The sequence below is a fragment of the Staurois parvus genome, unplaced genomic scaffold (genome assembly GCF_062004578.1).
Source record: "Staurois parvus isolate SC_StPar_1 unplaced genomic scaffold, SC_StPar_1.0 ptg000229l, whole genome shotgun sequence".
NCBI lineage: Eukaryota > Metazoa > Chordata > Amphibia > Anura > Ranidae > Staurois > Staurois parvus.
In genome coordinates, this window is record NW_028318025.1 from 1,347,711 (window position 1) to 1,368,269 (window position 20,559).

A 20,559-nucleotide genomic window follows, 5' to 3' on the forward strand; every position below is an offset into this window, starting at 1 on the left:
GGGACGTTCTTAAGGCTGATCCAATCTTAGCTAGAGCATTACCTGATAGGCCTGAAATAGTCTTCAGAAGGGCTCCTACCTTACGAGATAAAATCTCACCAAACGTGATAGATCCCCCCTCCAGAACTACGTTCTTTGGTAATATGACGGGTTTTTACCCATGTAACAAGTGTGTTATATGTAAGTTAGATGGCATACGTAAAAAGAAGATTGAATCTTTCACTTCCACTACAACTCATAAAACATATAACATCTCTACATTGATCACCTGTCACAGCTGCTATGCGGTATACCTCTTAGAGTGCCCATGTAAACGGCAATATATTGGTCGAACCACCAGAAGGCTCAGAGACAGGTTCAGAGAGCATGTCAACTGTATCAAAAAAGGCCGGAAAGAACATCCTCTGTCTAGACATTTTAGATACCACCATAACCGAGACCCCACCTCTTTGAAATTCTCAGGGATCGATGTAGTGCATAGTCACTGGCGAGGTACAAATAAACTAAGACAAGTCTCCCAAATGGAGACGAGGTGGATATACGAGATGAGAACCTTATCCCTCTTGGCCATAATGTAGAGGTGGATATAAATTGCTATATAGACAACAGCTAGCACCCATGTTTTCACTTCCTTATGTGGCCTTTTTTCCTAAGTTTGATTATTCACACTTACATTGTGGGTCACCTGAGAATCACCATAACATTATAGATCATAAATATAGATCAAGACAGTCTTAGTGATTATGATAGTCCACTAATTTATTTGTCTATTTGTATTATGGCTTATGCAGAATATTTTTTAAATATGGTCTATTTAGGAATTTTATTTCATTTTTATTAATTATTATGACATCGTTTATTATACGTTTTATTTATTTGGGGTATTTTAATTTTAATTTTAATTCATTGTATTGAATTGGACTCAATGGGGACATATATTGCATTATTATCATTTATCATTTTTGATTTTTGATGGTATCGAGCAACCAGCTTTTCGTCTCCAACAGTCCTCATAAGCACTATGATCGATTTTATAGCAGTGTGGCTGAGGCATTTCTATAAAGGCATTGTTACTAATGCATTTTTCTGAATATTCAGCCAAGCCATACACATGTACGTTCATTTATTAGAGAATTCTTCTGGTTTTATGTGTCTTTTTAAGGCGACCTGTAATATGTATACATCTTCATACATTTCTGTATGTAACAATACTGTTTATGTATAATGAATGTAACTTTAGATTTAATCATATAGACTTCTGATCACCAAAGAGGGATCAAGGGTTTTCTGCATATAAGGATACATGTCATAAATGGGCATTATGAGACACCATATAGGACACTTTGTAACCTAGAACGATGTATTTAACTTTAGAACTAATGAATTATAGTTCCCCCTAGGTTAATGGGATAGTGTATCAATTTAGAGTATACCCCCAATCGATCTTTTACTGTCCCTGCACTTGCGCAGTGATTGTGTAGCCATTCAACGAGACTACACAAACATGGCGGTCCTATTCGCGCATGCGCACTGCTGGACCGACCCACGGCAAAATGGCGTCGGTCCGATGTGCTCACTCGCGCATGCGCACTTATGCAGTTTGCCCCTGGGAATATGGCGCCGGTCCGCAGTGATCGGCGTTTTTCCACTTTTCCTGAAGATACCACCTTGGAAAACAGCATGCAGGAGGAGGAGGTAGGCTTTCCTACTTCCAATTAATACATTCTTGAATATTATGTTCCACCGCGGTTGGGCATATGCGGTGGATACATACATGATTTTGGCCACAAGAAAATGGCGTCCGGACGCCCGCGCATGCGCTGTATGCGGGACTTCGGCAAAATGGCACCTAATTACCTCGAATACAGGCACATAGCACATTATATATATAGCTCCTGTGATGTCCGGCACCTATGGCTCTTATTCCTTCTGATGATGTACGTGTGATACGAAACGCGCGTCAAGGAGGAGCCCCTGCTAGCCGTGACGTCAAGCCGCCGGATCAAGGAGGTCCGGCGGCCACTCTCCTATACCAGCTGGTCAGTGTGTATTTCATGACATCCTTTGTGCACAAGGATTGATTTTACTTTCATACTCATGTTAAGTGTTTTTTTTTTGCTCTAATCTTTAATAAATTTGTTTAAATTTTGATCTAAATACTACCACTATGGGTCTTCCTTTTTGCTCCACATCGAGCATTTAATCCCTCAGGACCACCAGGTGACTACCCCAGGGCCCAGAGTAGTATTCAGCTGATCCAGTTTGGAGCCAGGTCTACCAGATGTGGCACCCCCCATCACGGAATCACCTGTTCTGAGCTTCCTTCCATCCACAGCTGGAGTGATCCTTGGTTTATGAGATATAAACGCACAATTAAATTGTGCTTCCGGTGAGTGCGCAATTTATTCATTTTTTTGCACAACGCTGGACTATATGCGTCACAGGGATCTTATCCAAACACATCTATCTGTGATTTTTTTGGTTACTAGACTATTATTGGACTATCTTTTTACTGTGCATTCATATTGTGTGTCTCTATTGTGAAGTGAAGCCGTGTGGGATACACGTCATTACTTCATTCATTTTTTCACTTTTTGGGAAGGTCACATACAATATATGTGGCCTACACTATTTGATATTTATTCAAGGGTTTTTGCACCACCTTAAATACTGGTGCAGTCATATATCACCTAGCGCTGCACTATTTATGTTATATTCACTTTTAATGTCTCTAACCAGTTGCACATGCTTTCATTCCCTCCCCCACTACTTCTTTTAGCAGTAAAGGAAGCCCTGTGCAGACACTATAATGCTCAATTTGGAGCTTACACAAGGATGTAATCACCAACCACCAACGCTGTCACATGGAACATGTCACCTGCCCCTCCATCTCCGGAAGTCTTGTTTATTTTTTTTCACTCCTGTCAGCTAAATGGAGCTGGGGGTGGGAGGGAGGAAAGGTGAGTGTGTATTACTGGGGAGGGGTTTATTAAAGAAAATCTGTTGCTTTGCCCTGCATGAGAAAAGACAGGTTTACTTTAAAGAACCCAGTGGGTGTGGTTTACTAAACAACTTGAGATTGTTAAAATAAATAAATACATAAATAAATAAATAAGTAAACACAAAGTTTTTAAAGTAATTAATTATTAAATTAAAGTGTTATCAAGCCCACTCACTGTGGAACCTAAGGGGTTAATCCTCCACATTGTGTAAAAAAGAATGTTTGATCCTGTCTTCTCTGATCCTTCTGCTGATAGAATAGAGCCTTGGGGGCAAGCTGCACATGCTCAGTTTGGTATGTATTGCTACAGAGTTTTTTTTCCTCTTGGGAGAGTTCATGTAATCAGCACAGGGCCAATCAGCACCTTCCAAACAAAGGGTCAGGGGTCCTGCAGCCTCAAGGACAATAGGGAGAATGGAAACTCCTCCTACAAGCTTTAACCAGTGCTCTGCTGGACACTGATAGATGTCACAAGACTGCTCTAACTGCTGATGACAAAGGTATTTAGCAGTTTATTTTTACTAAACTAATTCCATTCCCATGTTTTATGTACTGTGGAAGACCAGACAGAGTGATTGCAGGGTCCTGGGTTTAGTAACACTTTAAGATTAGATAGGTTTACCCTGAACTTCCACTTTATTAGGCAGACGTGGCTTCTTTAATGCATGCAACCCACTCACTAAAATCTCATATAAGCTTAAATATGTGAATGTAATTTCAAACGTCACTTTCAATATTTAAATCTGTAACTTTCATTAAAATAATGACTGGTAATCCTGCCCGAAAAGGCCTCATTTAGGCACTTACTTCTATAGGTTGGCAACATTCGGCCTTAATCTCCCAATTTTTTTTCCTGTGTTACTATCCTATCACTCATATTCCCAGAATGAAAACTCATCCTACAAGCTTTAACCAGTGCTCTGCTGGACACTGATTGGTGTCACAAGACTGCTCTAACTAGTGATGAGAAATTGTATTTAGCAGTTTATTTTTACTATAATAATTGCATTTCCATGTTGTGTGTACTGTGGGAGACCAGATATAGTGAATGCAGGGTCCTGGGTTTAGTAACACTTTAAAGATGGGATAAATAAGGTGAAGTCATGTTCAGTTTGCATACCTAATTATGTGTGAAGAAAAAAAAAAAACTGGATTTTTGCTAGGGCACATCTGGTTAAATTAAGTGATCATAGCTTTACCTTTTTTAATAGGCTCACTGAAAATTGCCAATACAAAGTCAACAACCTTCACTCTTTAGTAAATGAACCTCATGGTCTATGCACTATCACTACGTGTTGAATATTAAGCAAGGTATGTGTTAACTCCTGACTGTTTATTTTTGCATAGTGAAGTGTACCAATATATTGGCAGATATTTGTGATCAATTACTTCCTTCTATTCCAGAACAGTAAAGCGTATAGAGTAGAAAAATCACAGCATGTCCCTTTATAATTGATTAAAGGATCTGCCTGTTTACGATAGCCTTTTATTACAGATCTCAAACTGGGTTCAATTAGAATTCATCTTCTTACCTGTAGCTGTAGATTCTTCTTCTACCGATGCTGTTGAAAAAAAAGACAAGAAAAAGAAAGTCAGGATATCTACTATACACATGAGTGGACAAAAAAAAAATTCTCTTTCATTTTTCAAATTGCAAATGACAGTCAAAAAAGAATTGGTTGTTTTTCTTCAGTTTTCGTTGACAATTCCCATCAAGTTACAACACTGTGGCGTTGATGTACTCAGAATCTGGTGCAGCTGTGCATGGTAACCAATCAGCTTCTAACTTTACACTATAATATCAATGTGCAGCGCTAATAAAAATGTGTGTTATAATAAATGATGACCAGTGTGATTGTAAAAAAGAAAAGAAACATCATAAAAAAGAAATAGGACGGTATAGCAAATAACAAATGAAATAATATAAGTCCTCTAAATATCATAATAGTCCCAAAAATAATGATGTGATCAAATCAACAAAATGTAGTGACTTCTACACTGCACCTCCACCATAATGCGCTCACCAGAAGTAAGTAGCAAGCAAGCCCAGAGTGGAATGACACTAAGGGGTGTTCCTGCTTGTTCCTCCTGCCGGTGACCCGGTTGAAGGTGGGATCTCTCCAGAAGCCAGTGATACACCAAATAAACAATCAAAAGTAGAGTAGCCAAGTCTCCATCTCCAGCCCACAGTGAACGAAGGAAAGGGATTCCTCCTATAGGGCAACCTTATAGACCAAGCCCGGAGAAATCATATAGTGTAGTATGTTTTATTAAAAAGATAGCCACCACGTGGAACATAAAATCATTAATGGATAAAAAGCACTTACAAAGATGGCTGCCGGACCATCATGTGGACACGGCAGCATGACGTCAGCTAAGCTTTGACAATAATATCTGGAAATCTATTGGTGTCTATGCAGAAATGCACCAGATTTTGCAGTTCCAGTTTTATTAAATCTCCCTCTGTAGCTATTTAACACATCCTAAAAAGAGTTGTGGGCATCAGAAGGACCAAACGTGTTTCTTGGAATTCTCAGGGAATTTCCTATAATAAGAGAACATAAGATGTGGTACTAGTGTTGGGATGACACTTTACTTTTTATGGACCCTAGGTATCTCCTATTAGTAAAAACATTTGGAAAACAGCAGAAAGATACTGTTTTTTTTAGTACATATTATCAAACATAACCATAGTTAGAAATGGCTTGCAAGGTAAGCAAGAGTCTTAAGGATTGACTTACTAAAGGCAAACAGACTCTTCACTGTACAAATGAATGTGCTCATTATAGGAGTATTATTATTATATTATTCCCAGAACTTAAATGAGGTCAAGCTTTGCCCATCATCCAATCATGTCCAAGCAAAAATGTCATTTTTTTACATTTCTTGCATGTAACTGGGTATTTTTTTGAAACAAAAAAAAAACTTCTGCTGCAAGTGCACTGCCTATTTGCCTTTACTAAATCAACATCTTACTGCTCATCAGGAATGGTTCTGAGAACATTATAATTGGCTTTTGTTAAACGGGTCATGTAGACTTTATCTTTGATAATGGGCATTATTTAGCATCGCATGCAAATATGCCAGTGATTTTACAAAATGTTAGCAAACAGGAGTCTCCACAGAAGCTTAGCATAGTGTAATCAAACAGCGGGCAAAGGATTAGTCACCAGAATTGTTGAAGCAGATCCTTCCCCTTCACAGTGTCTTGCTTATGATTGTAATTTTTTACTTTTTGAGTTCAGGTCTGCTTTAGGCTACCAATATGTTTTTGAATGGTGGCAGATTTCAGAGTACACAGAGGAAACCCATTTATATACCTAAAGTGAAGCATGTTTTAAACTGTACACAGCCTGTGGCACATGCACAGTGCAGAAGCTGAGTGCCTGTATAATCCAACTCCAGATTCATTACCATGACAGCCACCCAATGGCTGAAGAGGGATGGGCTAGAAAAAGGATTCAAGAAGATGGCATCAGTGGTAATAGAGCAATGAGATGGTGCACACACCTGTCAGCACTGGAGAAGGCCAAACTAAGAGTTGCCTTTGCCATAATATGTGCATAATTGTGCACAATTGATCATTAAAGGTAAGTACTCCTGCTGTGCCGGAGACATTACTTTCCACTCCCTTACTTTGTTCAGGCCACTGAGTATTAAAAGAAATTAATGGGTACTTCATGGTATGGGGAACACATAACTCACTCTCCTTTCTCCAATTTACACCTCACATGGAGACAAGGTGAGAGTCCTCATCTCTGTTTAAGCATCAAATAGTTAAAGCTTAACTCCATGTTTTAGTGAACTTTAAATAGTTCTTTTAGACCAGGCTTGTCCAAAAAAATATTTCCTTCACTAACACATGTAGCACTATCAGCACTGTATGAACTGTATGTAGCCTCAGTTATATACAGTGTAGAGCGGTGTGTTCTGGCAGTGGGATAGGAACTTCCAGTTCTGCTCTCAAAACAAAAATCAAGTTGGGGTGAGTGCTACTCAACCATTCATGGAAAGCTTTGTATTTTCTGAATAAAGGCTTCCTCTGATTGGCTGAGGTGGAGAGGTGGGCGGATAATGTCACGATCTGTGGCTCAGCCAATCAGAAGAAGAATAGTATTCAGAAAATAGAAACCTTCACCTGAATGGCTAAGCAGTGCTCATTCTGACTCAATTTTGTTCTGGGAGTGGGATGGGAGCCTCAGCTACATACAGTTCATACAGCGCTGACATCCTGCATGTGTGAAGGAAATAGTTCATTTGGACTAGCTTGGTGCAAATTAACTATTTAAAGTTTACTAAAACAAGAAGTTAGGCTTTAAGTAAACTTCTTGCTTTGCCCAAGCCCAAATTCTCTTTAAGGCTGCCATTTGTTCTGGGTAAAAGTATTAGCTTTATGTTCTCCTTCCTAGTAATATCATCATCAAGTCCTGTTTTCAAATGTAAATGACAACCATACATACACTGGGAAGTAAGGAATTGGGAGAAAGCAGTTTCTTTACCTATGCTCACAGCCATATTAACAATCCACTTTCCGTCTCCACAGTCCAGCATCTGGCACCTGCTTCACAAGCTGAATAGTATACTGGGGTTTGTCATTGAACAAAAGATTCCTAATAATTTTTTTTATTTTATTATTCAGTGAACAGGCATACTTGTACAGTATCAATAAAAATAATACATCATTAAGCATGAAAAATGGTTAAAACCTGTTTTGAATCAAGCGATTGATGTTATTTATATTTAGCCTAATAGGCTCCCGCTCTGTTTAGCAAGATGTAAGCATCTAAATATATTTGTACCATTTTATTATCACATTTGGGGTTTCCGTGAGACATTTTAACCTCTGCTGCGGTTTGCTTTTATGGCTGATTTGCTCCAGGATGAAAAAATAAGAGATATTCCCATCCTGTATATTAGTCCTGCATAGCCCAGACTTTTTCATTTTGTGCTATTTTGGTCTAATGATTTATACCCAGATGCACTATGTAAAACTGCTAAGCCGAGACAAACAGTACAACATAAACACCTGCTAGATTTGTATTTTTAACAAATGAAATATAATAATGCATACCTGGATTTGTGCCCAATTTGGCAAACAGTGATTTTAAAATTGCATGTTTTAAGAAATCAACACGGGCTTTTTGCTTCTATAAATAACTGGAAGAAAATGGCTTGCTTAAAAAGGTATGAAATAGTTTGAAACCGCATGATTGCATTGATTAAAAAGCAATCTCCATGTTATGATTTTTTTCTTCTGTTTTGATTTGCTTAGACTATATTCCTCTAGTATGCTGTTTATGTGGCTTTACACAAATATACTGTAACATGACTGCGTATGCAAAAATGAGTATATTATATTATAATTATGTTCTCACATGTTATATTTGTAGACCAAATATATATCCAGTCTTCCCTAGGTTTGGTGCACCAAGACCCTTCTCCCACTTGGAAACGTACTGTAAGTATGACTCACATATTATATTTGTAGACCAAATTTATATCCAGTCTTCCCTAGGTTTGGTGCACCAAGACCCTTCTCCCACTTGGAAAAATACTGTAAGTATGACTCACATATTATATTTGTAGACCAAAGTTATATCCAGTCTTCCCTAGGTTTGGTGCACCAAGACCCTTCTCCCACCTTTTAGGGGAGAGAGTCTTATAGGAGCAGATATGTTCAAAAAGTGAGAGCTAGCTTGTAAGGTTCTTGTTAACAAAGGTGGAAGAGAGGCAGTATTTTATTTGCAATAAGCGCAAAAGCTCTCAGAACATTGAGAATTATGTTTTTCTGTGATGCTTCCATTAATGAAGGAGTAGATATAATAAAATTTATGGGAATGCCTCCAGTGGAAGGCAGTAGGGGATTCTAATCCTGGAGAGAACAAGGGATTACCCAGAAGGGGTATATGTAGCAAAATAAGTTTGCTAAAATATGTTTGGTGGTGTCCCAAATATTAAGTGCATGCCATATTAGGTAAATGTGGTCAATTGACCCAAAACTAACAATTTGAGTGCCTGATAGATGCTGGAGAGTTTAGCCCAGCCCAGACTTTCCTAGTGACATCTCTACTTGAGTTTCTAGACCTGCATATCCGATATAGCCATTACGAAGGGGCCCTAAGACCTTTACTCTACATTACGGAGGAGTGAAAATACCCCAGGGAAGGGAAAAAAACAATTAAAACTTCACAATGGTTGGACACAGGGCCAGAAACTATGCTGGTAGGATTTTGTCATTTGGGCACTCTACTGTAGACGAGTGTGCAGTAATAACACGTTACCAAAAACACAGTAACATGCATCCCTGTCTACATTCATTCCTATTCCCATTCATGTTCGCACTCCAGCAATTGCATTCCGCAGGCTGGGTTAACAGATAGTGACAACAGTGGGCTTTACTTACATAATGAGGGGAACTTATCAAGACTGGAACAGCCAGAATGTGGAGCAGCTGTGAATGCTAGCAAATCAGCTTCTATCTTTTATTTGCAATGCTTAACTGTGCAAGCTCAAGAAAAACGTGCTGGTCGCACAAAACATGTAAGGGGAATCCTTCCTTTTGATGCCCTATTACCCACTTGAGCCTATGAGGAAGGCCTGAAAGCCATATTGTGATATTTCATGTGAGTGCAATACCATTTATTTTGGATTCTTATAATAAAGCAATATTACACTATTGGTGCCGCTTTGTCCCCTGGCTCGTTTATTTGCGAGCCTTTCAAGGTGGAGCACCCTGCAGAACACTATCAGGAATCTGGACGACGTTGGACCCACCGGTGGATTTGAGGTGACCTCCAAGTGTGGATTACACCATCCCTGTGAGTCTGCCACAACACCGGATGTCGCCACAACCGATGACCAGACCTGCCACCACAGATCATACATACAACGCTCAGATTGTATGTACTTCTGGCAAGTGCATTACTGTACCACAATATTCACGCCAGAGGATTATATGTTATGGAATACCGAATTTGAGTACAGATTACTCGGCTCTTTGACGGTCACTACACTGTCAGTAAGTGGACTAACAGGCACAATATTATTTTTTGAGGACGCTTATATGCTATTTGATATTTGATTGTGTGGACATTTATATATTATTTGATACTATTATATTTTAGATTTCTTCCTTATCAGCGCTGCATATTTGTTTATTTATTTTGTGGCTGAGGATTGCCTTTTATGCTAGCAGCTCTCCATCATTTCCATTCTATATTGTCACTCATATCGGGTTGCGCTCGTTTATTTATTGATCATATCAAGAAAGAAGTTGATTGGTTGCCACTCACACATGCGCCAGATTTGATACATTCCACCCAATGTATGGTGAAACAGACACTTGCATACCTCTCAGTTTTCTGGACAGACACCTATTAGCCTAAACAACATAGGCAAAAGCTGCATTCCTGTTACAGGGAGCCATTACCGACTTGTAAGAGTATCAATTCAAACCGATCTCAGGTTGATCCGATGCTTTGGAGGCCAGAGGAGACATCTGGGGTCTAATATACCTAGATGTCTCCAAAAAGAGGACCTATCACTGCCCATGCTATCACAAGGGATGTTGTTCATTCCTTGTGATAGCAATAAAAGTGATCAAAAAATTAAATAAAATATATAATACATAAAAAAAAAATAAAGTGCCCCCATTCCTGAATACTCACATGCAAATGAGAACGCATGCATTGATCCTGCACACATATGTAAACGGCGATTGCACCACACGTGAGGTATTGCCGCAAAGGTCAGAGAGAGAGTAATAATTCTATCACCAGACCTCCTGTGTAACTCTAAACTAGTAACCTGTAAAGGTTTTTAAAGTGTTGTCTATGGAGGTTTTTAGATACTGAAGTTTGGCAGTGTTCCACAGGCGTACGCAATTTTAAAGCGTGACATTTTTGGTATCTTTTATTTGGCATAACATCATCTTTTTAATTTTTGCAAACAATTGGGTATTATGTTGTGTTTTTGTGTATTAAAATTCATTACAATGTATACTTTACAAAAAATAGTGTTTGAAAAACTGCTGCACAAATACCACATGCCATAAAAATATGCAACGCCCACCATTTTATTCTGTAGGATCTCTGCTTAAAAAAAAAATTCTATTTTATATATATATATATATATATATATATATATATATAAAATGTTTGGGAGTTCTAAGTGGTTTTCTAGAAAAAAAATGTTTTTACATGCCTGAGAGGAATGTCAGAATTGTCCCACTCTGGTACAGGCTAAAGTGGCTGTAAACCCTTAAATATACCAAAGTATGAAGTGACTAGCCTCAGTTGATACACAGAGATAAAACAAATCCTCCCAAGTTGTACCTGTTTATTTGCAATATTCTCTTCTCTACAACTGTTCAAAAGTGCACAATTTATACAGCTTGTCTGAACTTGCAGCATGCAGGGGAGGGCAGCTGAAGTTACACTCTGGAGGAAGTCACACTCTACAGACCTCAGTGAGGAGAGCTCTTAGAGATGATTGGAGGGAACGGACACACCCCCTACACAAAGCACACAGGAACAGATATACCGTGGAACTAAAAAAAGAAAAAACCTTTGCACTAACCCAAATGTGTACACAAAACTAATATGTTATGTTGCAACAAATACACTGTTGTGTGTTCAAACACCAGTGGACATATATCAAAATAACAAATATCAAAAATGCAGAGAAACTCAAATTATTGATGCAACTCAATAAAGATGTGCAAAAATATATATGTCAGTAAATATATAAACATCACAATCACAAATAAAAAAAAAAATACGAATTTATGATTTATGTGTTTACATGTAGTTATCACTATGTATGAAGTCCACATTGGACATCTTCATTGAGCTGCATAAATATTTTGAGTTGTGCTGTACATTTTGATATTGATTTCTATTGGTGTTTGAAAACACTGTTCAACAGGTAAAAAGTTTTGGGCATAAAATTAGCTAATCTTACATAATTTTGGGGTGCTGAAAACGAAAATGACCCTAAAAAATGTTGATTGGCTCTAGTTTCCATGATATATTCACCCATCTAATGACGTAAGCCATTCAAAATTGGCCATAGAAAATTGCATGTATACTGAGATGATGCAATATTAGCCTTTAATTGCATCACTTCACTGCATAAAAGCTGCAGTATCTGTAGCTGATTGTAGTTCGACAGCGTCTTTACATTTTGTTTTATGCTTATATAGACTACTCAGTAATGCCTCGAACTTGTGTGAATAAAGCAGATAATTTCTGCTATATCTGCGGTGAAATAACTTTTATCTCACAAAAAAGGAGGATAACAGGAATGATTAAGAAAGCCTACAACTTGTATTTTGGCTGCAAGATAGGAGACCAGGACAAGAGCTGGGCACCACATATATGCTGCAATTCTTGTGGGACGGCACTGGAGCAATGGTTGAATGGAAAAAAGGCATCTATGCCTTTCGCTGTGCCAATGATTTGGAGAGAGCCAACAGATCATGTTAGTAATTGTTACTTTTGTATGGTGCCTCCAATTGTAAAAGGGCTAAATAAGAAGAAAAAGTTATCTGTGCACTATCCAAATATTCCATCGGCAATACGTCCAGTTCCTCATGGAGAGGGGCTACCAATTCCTAAAGCACCAGAATCCTTCGTGGTTGAGTCAAGTGAGGAAGAACCTGAAGCGTGTAGTCACGTGCAGTTGTAAGAGATAGCCCTTTCCTCGAATACAAGAGAAAAGCCAAGAGAAGCAAAACCGACACAAACTGAAGACAAAACTAGTGAGAATCCTAAGTATTACAATGATTCAACTTAGCTTATGGCTATAATTTTTCTTGGTAATCCTATGCAATATATTATGCCATTTAGGCTTTGTTATGTAGTCAATATCACTTGCTTTATATTTGTGGAAAGACATCTATCTATATAATTATTGTGCATTATGTAGTCATTACGCCTATAGTAGAAAACTTTCCGTTTACAGAAAAACTAGAGCCAATTGACAAATTTCATTGTTATATATGAACTCAGAATGTGAAATTCATTAAGAAATGGATCCTTTTGTTTCCAAAACTGGCAAAAAATAAAAATTTGTTGAACAGTGAAATAGGAACAAAGCTGAGGCTGTCAATCACATGCTGTGTGCTGGAGCTCCCTCCTCCGTCACCTTTTTATCTCTTGGTCTCAGGAAAACCTTTCAAAAGGGACTCATGCAGAAAACAGAGGAATATAGCAGCAGACAGAAATGACACTTAGTGCTCTGGATTGAGACAAGTACACTCTATAGAAGGATATGCTTTTCTCATATGTCATGTCAGAGGTTTGCAATCACTTTTATGTAAGCTGTAGATTTAAAAATACTGAAAAGTACATTTTAAATTACATTAAAGAAATTCTAAAAGCATATTAAAAAAAAAATAACAAACATGTCTATACTTACCTGCTCTGTGTAGTGGTTTTGCACAGAGCATTTGCTCTTCTCGGGTCTTGCACTTCTGGCTCCTCCCTCCTGTTGGGGGCCCTTGCAGCAAGCAGCTAGCTATGGGGGCACCAACTGCACCATGTGTCCATTCACACATAGAGCCGCAGCTCGGTCCCGCCCATCTCTGTCTTCTCATTGGTTCACTTGCTGTGACTGACAGCAGCGGGAGCAAAAGGCTCCCCCTGCTGTTTCAGCCAATGAGAAGAAGGAGTCCTGAGATAGCCGAGACTCCAGTGCACATCGTTGGATCGAGAGGGGGCTTAGATGAGTATTAGGGGGGTTGGGGGGGGGTGCTGCACACAGAAGGTTTTTTTACCTTCATGCATAAAATACATGAAGTTAAAAAACCTTCAGCCTTTACAATCATTTTAATATGTGAATGATTGCATGAGATTGTGGGGTTTACATATAACTAAATAAATAAATTATTGAAAGCAGCAGATGGCCAGTCTCAACTTTTAACTGAAATACCAATTGTACTGCTTGGACCTTAAAGAAGGAGACACTCCCCGAAAGCTTGTCCTCAAAATTGTATGTTAGTGCAAATAAAAAAAAAATAAAAAAGGTATCACGGACAGTACTCAATTGATTCTTTGACAACAATGTCAACAATTATATTAGTGTTTTAATGCCTTAATTATATGATAGGTGTGTATGTATATAGGAGCAGAACATGAGCTCATTACATTTAAAGGTTTTGCACCATCCTTATTAGTATTGGATAATGATTGTGCTTTAATGCTCCTCTTTCTCGATCTGTCATCTCAGACTAACTGAAAACAGTACAATCTTTAGTTGTAACCGGCTTTCTCAGTGGCCATGCAGTAAAGTTGATAATTGTTTTTGACCAATATAGAGATAAACACCCAAAGGAAAAATTTAGAAATGTGTTCAAAATGATTGCCACAAAAATACACTAACAAGAAAATGACTTTAATGTGAATTTCAAAATAATAACATAAAATGCGTGCTTGCTGGCGTGCACTATAATTAACCTATAATGGAAAAACAGAACAATCCAAAAAGAGCATTTATTTCTATTTTTCTAAATGGTGGGCAGAGACACGTAAATGATTCCTTTATGCCCCAGTAAATTATTATGCATCCAGAATCTTTCTGTGTAAATATAAAGTCATTTATCCAACTTACATACAGCCATTTAGAGCTTGTTAGTACATATCATTTCACCACAGCTCACTAGTCCCCAAGTCTTGCTCCACAGACTCCGTGGTTTCATGTATTTTACTGATGAAAGACAACAAGCTGGGAACAATTAGATGCAAATTGGATTATTAGTTTTATATATTAGGGTACATCTGTGCTATAAATGCACATTTGTCTACGGGGATATAAAAGATTGATTTGCTTGACTCTACTGACTCTCCTAAAATAAGTTATTAACTGTTCCTTTTCTGGATCTACTCATACCACCTGACACCCACTACCTTTGTTCTGGATGCCAAACTGAAGCTTGCTGGGCTTGTCTACACATATGAAAAGATTGTGGTCCACAAGCAGGATTAGGCCACATGCATATTGCATTCTCTGTGACACCTTTTCTCCTACAAGAGTCTAGCTGCAGAAAAAAGCAGTAAAAAGCCACGTTTTTGCATGTAAGTTCAGGTATCCGGTGTTAATGCATTCTATTGGTCAGAATGTTCATTTATTCTGGTTATTAGAATGGAAAAACTCACTAGGTGCATTTATGCATATTTAGGCATTTTCTATGCTCAAAAGCTCCTCTCGGTGTTTTGTTTCTGCCTCTAAACACCCCTGCCTCTGAACTCCTGTAAATGCCTATATTGTGCATGGATATATAGGGGCTTATTTAGGAAAAACTGAACGGTGCAAAATCTGGTACAGATCTGCATAAATACCAATCAGCTTCCAGATTTTATTGTCAAAGCTTAACTGAACAAGCTGAAATTAGAAGCTGATTCTGAGTGCACCAGTTTTAGTAAATCTTCCCCATAGGCTAACATAGAGGGGCATTTAGAGGCAGAAAAAAAAAGCTAAAAAATGTAAAAGCAGTGTATTTGAACTCAAGTGTGCATATGCCTTTACTGACTCACGAAGTGTCATCATACAAAACGTTATGATTAATATGATTAATCACTTGATTGTGTTATTAAAGCTCACAGCGATGACCAGTTTGTGAGCTGTTTGTCTGATTCTAAATTAAGAAACTTCGTGACACAACAATGTTGTTATGTGCAGACCATCATTTTTCGAAGGTTTTTTGGGGGGTTTATGATGGAAGTCATTATATCTTAATATCTTTGATTTAATAAGACAATGTTCCACAACACTGCTTTTTTAATGGAAGGTCTTAAAATCTTCAAGGTCCACATGACCTTATATTTTAAGGAACAAACATACAATTATTATTGTAATGGAAGCAAACCTTTACTGCTTTCTAATGCGGTAAACATACACTTCCTTCCATTAGCTTTCTTATTATAGTATTGGCTGGCATATTCATTGCCTAGATGTCGCCAAGAGCACTAAAACCCAAGATATTCTATTCTCCAAACTATACTATTCTGCAAAAAAGTCTGCACAAAAATTCATCTACCACTACAGTTCCAGTTTAGCTTCTAGAAGAACATCGGTGAAGGCCTTATTCCTCCCTGTTATACACATATGCCTGTAAGTTCTTTCATTGTGTTTGCCAAAGTCACATACATAGCTAGTTCACATTGAAATGTATTCAATGTGATTTATAGGAGCTGTTTTCAAGAAATGTATTCATTTTAAGCATTTGTGAGAGACATGTATAAAACATATTGTAATTTCAGTTTATGTGATTGTATTGCAATTTTACAGAACTATTCACAGAAGTAAATTCAGTTTTGGAATGAAACACAATGCTGCGGGTAATGCAGGAACAGATGGAGAACTAAACAAAAGAAAAAAACCTTTACACTAACCCAAATGTGTACACAAAACTAATATGTTATGTTGCAGCTATTCATTGTTGTTTGTTCAAACACCAATAGACATATATCAGAATACCAAATATCAAAAATTGCAGCGCAACTCAAAATATATATATTTTTTTTTCCAAAAAACAAAGTTTATTGAAAACAAGATACAAATTATCACACGAAAATGTACAGATGAAGTGCACATAGGACATACAGCAAAGCATATATCATACAAAGGCAAATGAGGTCCAACGCAAGACCAAACAGTGTGGATGAACTAGGCCACGACAGGGTTGTGCCTGTAATATTTAGGTATGCTTGTCAAGTGCTAAAAATAAAGAGAAATCTGGCCTCCTACCATAATGTCTTGCGGTAAAAATCTGTAGGGGGGAGAAGAGCAAATACGATGCCTAGGTAAGAGTCAATACTACAGAATACGATGGTGGAATTGTGCGAATGTAGGAGTAATTGTCGTGGGAACCGCTAACAAATTGCGGGAGGTGATGCTGACAGCATACTCAGTGTTCTATTGGAAAAATTGTCCGAAACGTGTGTAAGCATATGAAAAGAAAAGAAAAGAAAAGAGAAGGCGAGAAAAAAGGGAAAGAAAGAGGAAGAGGAAGAGAGAAAAAAAAAAAAGGGGGGGGGAGGGGGGGGAGGAAGGGAAGCAAATAGGGAGGGTAAAATAAGAGAGGGGACAACCGTCAAAAATATCTTATCCTCAATACAAACAGTAGCGGGAGTGGGTGGAACCTAAGCTATCATCGGCGTCAAAAGAATGCGTGTGTAACACAGGGGGGAGTATGATGGCACCCTCAGGTCAAATACCACTAAATAACACTATCAGGAAGTCCAAATTAGATTCAGACAGATTGGTCCATGAGGGATCGATACTCCGGGGTAGTCATAAAATGGGTCCAGCAAGCCCATACGTGAGAGAATTTCGTAGGAGTGTGGAGGGCAGTCGCAACCAGTTCTTCCATGTCCGCCGTTTTACCCACTCGGGTGAGCCATTCACATATAGAGGGAGAGCGTGTGGAGCCCCACAGAACCGGAATACAGAGTCTGGCTGCGTTGATCATGTGCATGGCTAATGATTTAAAGTACTGAGCCCTGGGAAGGGAAGAGTGATGGAGGAGGAATTGAGCAGGAGAGAGAGCTAAGGGTAAGGTATTTATAGACACTACTAACCTATGGACCTCCTGCCAAAATGGTTGAAGAATCGGGCAAGACCACCATAGGTGAAGAAAGGACCCATCTGGGGTCCCGCATCTCCAGCAGCTGTTGGGGAAGGCGGGGTTAAAATTATGAATTCTTGAGGAAGTTCGGTACCATCTAGAGGCTAATTTGTAGCTGTTTTCTTGTGTCGAGACATTGAGGGAACATTTATGAGAGTATTGGAAGACCAGGTCCCAATCTGAGTCCGACAGCTCAGCATTAAGATCTCTCTTCCAAGCCCGACATGCGGGGAGGGAGTCATAAGACCGGCTCTCCACTAGAAGTGGGTAGATCTCCGAGATCAGATGTTTCCGCGGTTCAGCCTTCGCGCATGCAGATTCAAATGGGGTAAGAGAGCGATGCCAGTTATGAGGGGGTTTATGAGAGAGCAGATAATGTCTGATCTGGAAATATACCCAGAAAGGGAATTCGCGAATACCCAGGCTTTCCTGCAATTCTCGGAGTGTTTTCACCTTGCCCTTGTGGAGAAAATGTTTCACTAAGATCTGTTTGTGTGGCCAGTGTTTCATTAAAAAGTCTTTATGCATTCCAGAGGGGAAGTCAGGGTTGAGGCGTATGGGGGTCAGGGGGTTGGGTGTGCCAGAAATGGCTGCAGGTCTACAAGCCGAACGGAAAATTTTTAACGTAGGTCCCACCAAAGGATGGGTGAGAAGAGCTTGTGGCGTGTGTTTCGGCGAAAGCCAAGGGATCGATGCCAGGGGGAAGGGCGAGCAAGCATTCTCTATAGATATCCAGTCTTTAGAGGCAGTGTGAACGTGCCAATCAACTATCCGGGAAAGTTGACAAGCCCAATAGTAGCGGTAAAGATCAGGAAATCCTATACCCCCTTTAAGTTTAGAGAGGGTTAATTGGGAGTAGGCAATACGCGGACGTTTGTGGCTCCAAAGGAACAGTGAACACAGTCTTTTGCAAGAAGCAAAGAAAGCAAGAGGTAAGTGAATTGGTAATGTTTGGAAGAGATACAGGAGACGGGGAAGTACATTCATTTTAATGATCGCTGCCCTTCCAAACCACGAGAAACAAGGACGGTGCCATTTATTGAGGTCTTCTTGCATAGAGCGAAGAGCGGTAAGAAAGTTTTTCACATAAAGGTCATCAAGGTTACTGGTGAGCTGGATACCGAGATAAGTTAGGGAATCCCTTTCCCAGTGAAATGGGAATTGGGCCTCACAAGCAGAGACTAGCTCAGCAGACAAGGTAATGTTAAGGGCGGCAGATTTGGAAAAATTAATTTTAAAATTCGACAAATATCTGAAAAGGGCAAAGTCTTTCAGTAGGTTCGGAAGGGTGATGTGAGGGTCCGCCAGGAACAAGAGAATATCATCCGCATAAGCTGCAAGCTTATATTCCTTGTCTGCCACCGTGATTCCTTTAACATCAGGGTTTAAACGAATTTTCTGCAACAGGGGCTCAAGGGATAGGACAAACAAAAGCGGGGAGAGGGGGCATCCCTGACGTGTGCCGTTCCGTAGATGAAAGGAGTTTGACAGATGGCCGTTCACCCGGACCCGGGCAGTAGGGGCAGAGTAGAGGGCCATTATAAAGTTAAGCATCTTCTCACCCAGACCCAGTGCCACTAAAGACGCGTTCAAGTAATCCCAGGCAATCCTGTCAAAGGCCTTTTCTGCATCCAAGGAGAGGAAAAAACCCGGAGTGTTAGACCTGCGAAGCCAGTGGTGGAGATTAAGGGCCTTGATAGTGTTGTCCCTTGCTTCTCTACCAGGGATAAATCCTGCTTGCTCCAAATCGACCAGGGAGGAAAGCAAGGGAAGAAGACGATTAGCAATGATCTTCGCGAATAGTTTGACGTCCACGTTCAGCAAGGAAATGGGTCTATAATTGGAGACCTGGGTGTTGTCCTTCCCGTCTTTGGGGATAACTGTAATGTGAGCCTCCAACAGGTGGTTAGGCGGCCCTGAAGGTTGAGCGAGAGTGTTAAAAGCAGCAAGAAATGGAATACCCAGTATATCTAAAAAAGATTTGTAATAGGCTACTGAAAAACCATCAGGGCCCGGGCTCTTCCCCGGTTTCATCTGTTTTACTGCGGATTGCAGTTCAAGTAAGGTGAGATCATTTTCCAAAGCGTGCACCAGATCCTCGGAGAGGGCGGGTGAACCACAGAGATGGAGAAATTCAGAGATCAAGGCAGTTCTAGATTTGTCCGAATGTACAGGGGGACGTTCCGGAGGGAGGTTGTACAAAGATTTATAGTAGCGTTCAAAATGGGCGGCAATATCGGGGTTGGATGTAGCCTCAATGCCATCAGAGCCTCTGATTTTATGTACCGTCATTCTAGCCCGTTTCTCACGAAGAGCTTTGGCTAGAAATTTCCCGCTCTTATTTGCGAACTCGTAATACAGCTTATGTGAAAGAATGTATCTTTTTCTAACCACCTTACCCAGTTCCGTGAGAAGCTGTGTACGTGTATGCGTGAGTTCCGAAAGGGTCGACGCAGCCAGAGTCTGTTTGTGTACTCTTTCCAAAGAGCGGATCCTATCTGAGAGGAGCTTCAGACGCTCCTGTTTGGCTTTCTTACGTCTCGTCGCAATGGCTATGAGGCTGCCCCGAATGACACACTTGTGGGCCTCCCATTGTGTGATGGGTGAGGCGTCTGACGAGCTATTCAAGGAAAAATATTCAGCCATATTAGAGCGGAGCTCTTGAACAATAGCGGCATCCGCAAGAAGGGAAGCATCCAAACGCCAGTATTTGGAGCGCGGGTGCGAGATGGGGAACCGTAGCATCATGGTGATGGGATGATGATCGGAAAGGACCATCGGTTCAATAATAGCAGCATGGAGGAGAGGGAGATCTGGTTGCGACAAAAAAAAATAGTCTCTCCTAGAATACTTATTGTGTGGTGGGGAAAAAAAAGTATAATCTTTAACAGTGGGGTAAAGTGTACGCCAGGTGTCATGTAATTGTAGAAGC

The 20,559-nt window shown here is 39.6% G+C and overlaps 1 protein-coding gene across 1 annotated transcript in view; it reads right to left on the bottom strand.

The window, feature by feature from the left end:
* The window catches only part of EDIL3 (EGF like and discoidin domains 3), an 841,943-nt gene that overhangs the window by 547,281 nt on the left and 274,103 nt on the right, over positions 1 to 20,559 (bottom strand). Inside the window, exon 3 of the mRNA XM_089679626.1 lies at positions 4,534 to 4,563. Coding sequence (XP_089535752.1) covers positions 4,534 to 4,563 — 30 coding nt within the window. The remainder of the gene's footprint in view (positions 1 to 4,533; positions 4,564 to 20,559) is intronic.